Below are 3,545 nucleotides of genomic sequence, written 5' to 3'. Positions count from 1 at the left end.
GCCTGAGGTACTGCAAGCCGTTCACGCAAGTGAACTGCTTGCAATGACCTCGATGGAACCGGATTGTCAAATTTCATAAAGGGCAGCTGCCACTTGGACACACAACTCAGCGGTAGTGTTACAAATATTTCATGGTGTTAAAAATGACAAACGGGTTGCAAAACGTGACACACATCACACTCTTCCCACTGACGTTACTACGTGAACACAGACGTGGCATCAATGCGATGCTCAGCCCGGTCTTTCAGGGTGCGTGGCAGTAGAAATGAGAGATTGATGTCAGGTGCAAACTACAGAACAGAACATGGGCAAGGGAAAAAAGTAGAGAGCTTGCAACAAGATTTTATTTTGTATAAAATAAATAACATAAAAATCTTTTGCTACTGTAAACTGGAAAACGGGTAAAACAATTACAGCATCTTTAAATTCAAGTCCGAATGTGCTGAGGGAGGTTTCCAAGCTCCCCCAAAAAAACAATGCAGAAAATTAAAAAGGACCTTCTCTCGAGGACATTTTGAGAAAAAAAAAACACTTAGAAGGTAAACACCTGCTCAGTGATAAAACAGACAAAGAAAAGCTTGAATCACCTCTTTCGATTTTGTTGAACAGTCTGTGCGAGCCTGAACTGATTTGTCACACTCAACTTGGTAGACGTGGTCCACGTCATGCTCCAAGCAAAAGTCCACACGGCGAATGAATCCTTCTGGTCTGAGGCAGCTCACCATGCTGTCACGCTGTTCACCCACACTAAGGGACGTTCTGTCACTTGGACAGTTTAATGAGATACTCATCATAATGAGTCTCCGGTCATTATGGACAGGAACTCCTCTTGATTGACTGCGTGAACAATGAAATACAAAGTCAGCGTGTTGCAACTTACATTGATGCTAATTAAAAAAAAAAAAAAAAAAGTTTTAAGCAAGAACCTCTAATTTAGACAATCTAGATCCTCACAGACACACAATCTCTAGGTTTGGTGCAATGGCGTTGAATTATGGTTATTTTTTTCTTTAAAGAAGGTGGGAATGGCTTTTATAACAGAAATAAAAAAAGACTGTGACTCACTTTCACCATCTCCATCGGTGTCAAACTCGTCGATCATGCTGCGCAGCTCCTCATCAGTGACGTTCTCCCCGAGCTCTCGCGCTACTCGCCTCAGGTTCCGCAGGCTGATCTTCCCCGATTCGTCATCATCGAACAGCTTGAAAGCTTTCAGGACCTCCTCCTTAGGGTCTCGGTCCAGGATGCGGTCGGTCACTGTGTACGGACAAACACAGTAAAGAGTTTATATAGAAATAGTGGCAGTCTAGGCTAGCGCTAGATTACTTTTTCGAAATAACGTCTGGCACTTTGCCAGTCGTGTATCATCATCTTTCACCTTGCTCGAGGCAGAGAAGATATTTTTGTGAGCTTACCCACTTCGCTGAAATCCTCAAATGTTATTTTGCCCGTTCCTTCTCTGTCGTAGTCTTTAAGGATCTTCAAAACATCGACTTTCTTCACCTCGAATCCGAGTGCTCGCATAGCCACCTGTTGCGATGATCAGACAAGAAATTCAGGAACGGGTGACGTTCAGTAAAAGCAATTCAGTTTCGTCACTCCTCATCTCTCACCTTCAGCTCGTGGTAGTCAATAGCCTGGTCTTTGTCGGTGTCAAACAAATCAAAGGCTTCCTTAATCTCGTGTTTCTGCTCCTCAGTCAGCTCTCTCTTCTTCTTGCGCTTGTTTTTGTCTGCCACAAGCTCAGTCCTTAAAACACATTTCCCCCATTAAATCAACCTTGTCCACAGGGTGAAAACTCAGAAACACATGGGGACTTCAACATTTCATAATAGTTAACTTGTGACACGTTCTTTCTGCAGCTGTTGGTTGCGAGAAAACAGTCATAATATTAACGATACAGTCACTAACTGGTTTACTTTGTGCTCGGGTGCATTTATGAGATTGTATAGCTACATAGGTGTTGTAGTCACATCGCGATAAATCTGATATCAATGTATTCATTTTACAAGACAAATTTTAAATATCAATACAAGCGCGACTTTTATAACATTGTGCAATGAACTTTATATTACTGCAAAACAAAAAATACTGTTAAAAGAAACAACAACAACAACAACAAAAAAAGACTCGTATTTCGGACTAAGTCGATGTACCGCAAAAATAGCAACACACTATTACATTATGATATCACAAAAACGCAAAACAAAACTAAGCATCCGAAGCTGTGTGACACTTTCGCCACTAAACAGTCCAACAATGACTGGAAAAAAAAAAAAGCCAACCACGCTAACATTAGCTTGAGCCTATTAGCTTGCTACTCTTTCTTTGATGCCTTAAACTCATCTACAGCACAGAAACGAGACAGTTCAAAGAGCCGGGGCGGCATTACCGTATAGCCACACTCATTGTGGGGGGTTAACAGGTATTTCAGCACAAAGTTGTGGTCACCAGACGCAGAGAAAGCGCTGCAACACAACTACACAACAAATCCGTCCAACCGCACTTACATTGTGGGTTTCTATTGGTCGCTGGACTGCCGGTACATAGTGAGACGTCCTTTGATTGGTTCGTATGACAAGCGCTGTGTTCTTCTTTTAGGCGCGGAGGCATCTGTCAGCCTGGAGTTCCTTTTAAGATCTACCGCCCTCTGCTGGCGTCTGTGCCGCATTAGTCAAACAGGGATAAATTGAGCCGAAAGCGCAGAATCATGTTGGACGTGAGCGTGAGTGGATGGCTCATCATGATCCTTGTAGAAAATCCATAGGTGCCAGACCAGCTTAATGCAAACAAACAAACAAACAAACAGACAAACAAACAAAATAATATATTTTTTAGAAATCTTATACATGGATCTAGAAATACAACAAAGTATCGGCAAGGAAGCAAGAGTTTGAAGCTGTTTTGGTTTTGGTATTGAATAACAATAACAGTAATACAAACTCAAAGTAACCCTCAATGTCAATGAACTTCTCTTGGAAATATTTTCCAGTGTCATTTACTCTCTCTCTCTCTCTCTCTCTCTCTCTCTCTCTCTCTCTCGTCTTTCACAAAGTTTCACTTTCTTCCCACGGTCACCCGTGACACCCATTTCACCACTCACTTATTTTCCACGGCGAACTCTCCCCAGCCGTGACAGCGGCGCGTCACATGTAGGTGCCACTGAGTCTCTGCCTATCTCAGATTGGCTTCCTAAGTTCTGAACGTGTCTTCCGAGACAGGATGAGACGTATGTGAACCCAGGAAAGACCCAGCACTGTCGACATCCTTCAGTTTGACTCTTTTCTTCTGTTCTGCCCCCCTGGTCAGAGGAGATAAGACATCGGCCGTTTTGAAAGTTTGCGCACACACGAAAAACCTCAACCATGACCTCAGCTTAGTGGGAGACCATTTAGGATCCAGCTGTCTGAATCTGCCTCTTTGTCTTTGTCTTTTTTTTTTTTTTTTTTAAATCACAATCACAACAACAACGACAGAAATGCACTGTTAAAGAGATACACCCAGTTGTGAAAGTTGATCTTCCAAAACCGAGGCCATGAAAGAGA

The 3,545-nt window shown here is 42.6% G+C and overlaps 1 protein-coding gene across 2 annotated transcripts; it reads right to left on the bottom strand.

Annotated features, from left to right (window-relative positions):
- Nucleotides 1–322: 322 nt before the first annotated feature.
- Nucleotides 323–3,299, bottom strand: cetn3 (centrin 3). 2 transcript variants are annotated; one of them, XM_076029799.1, is made up of 6 exons: nt 3,104–3,299; nt 2,393–2,660; nt 1,614–1,749; nt 1,416–1,530; nt 1,066–1,257; nt 323–837 (listed from the first exon to the last, which is right to left on the bottom strand). In XM_076029799.1, the coding sequence occupies exons 2-6, from the start codon at nt 2,407–2,409 to the stop codon at nt 791–793; spliced, it is 507 nt and encodes a 168-aa protein (XP_075885914.1). In that variant the 5' UTR covers nt 2,410–2,660; nt 3,104–3,299; the 3' UTR covers nt 323–790. The 2 variants fall into 2 exon arrangements, with proteins under 2 accessions (XP_075885914.1, XP_075885915.1); XM_076029800.1 differs by lacking the exon at nt 3,104–3,299 and having other exon boundaries at nt 2,511–2,779.
- Nucleotides 3,300–3,545: the final 246 nt, after the last annotated feature.

Source organism: Nelusetta ayraudi, unplaced genomic scaffold (assembly GCF_046127955.1).
Source record: "Nelusetta ayraudi isolate G7.1 ecotype Tasmania unplaced genomic scaffold, CSIRO-AGI_Nayr_v1 ptg000026l, whole genome shotgun sequence".
Classification (NCBI taxonomy): domain Eukaryota; kingdom Metazoa; phylum Chordata; class Actinopteri; order Tetraodontiformes; family Monacanthidae; genus Nelusetta; species Nelusetta ayraudi.
This window is presented reverse-complemented; position numbering and strand designations above follow the sequence as displayed.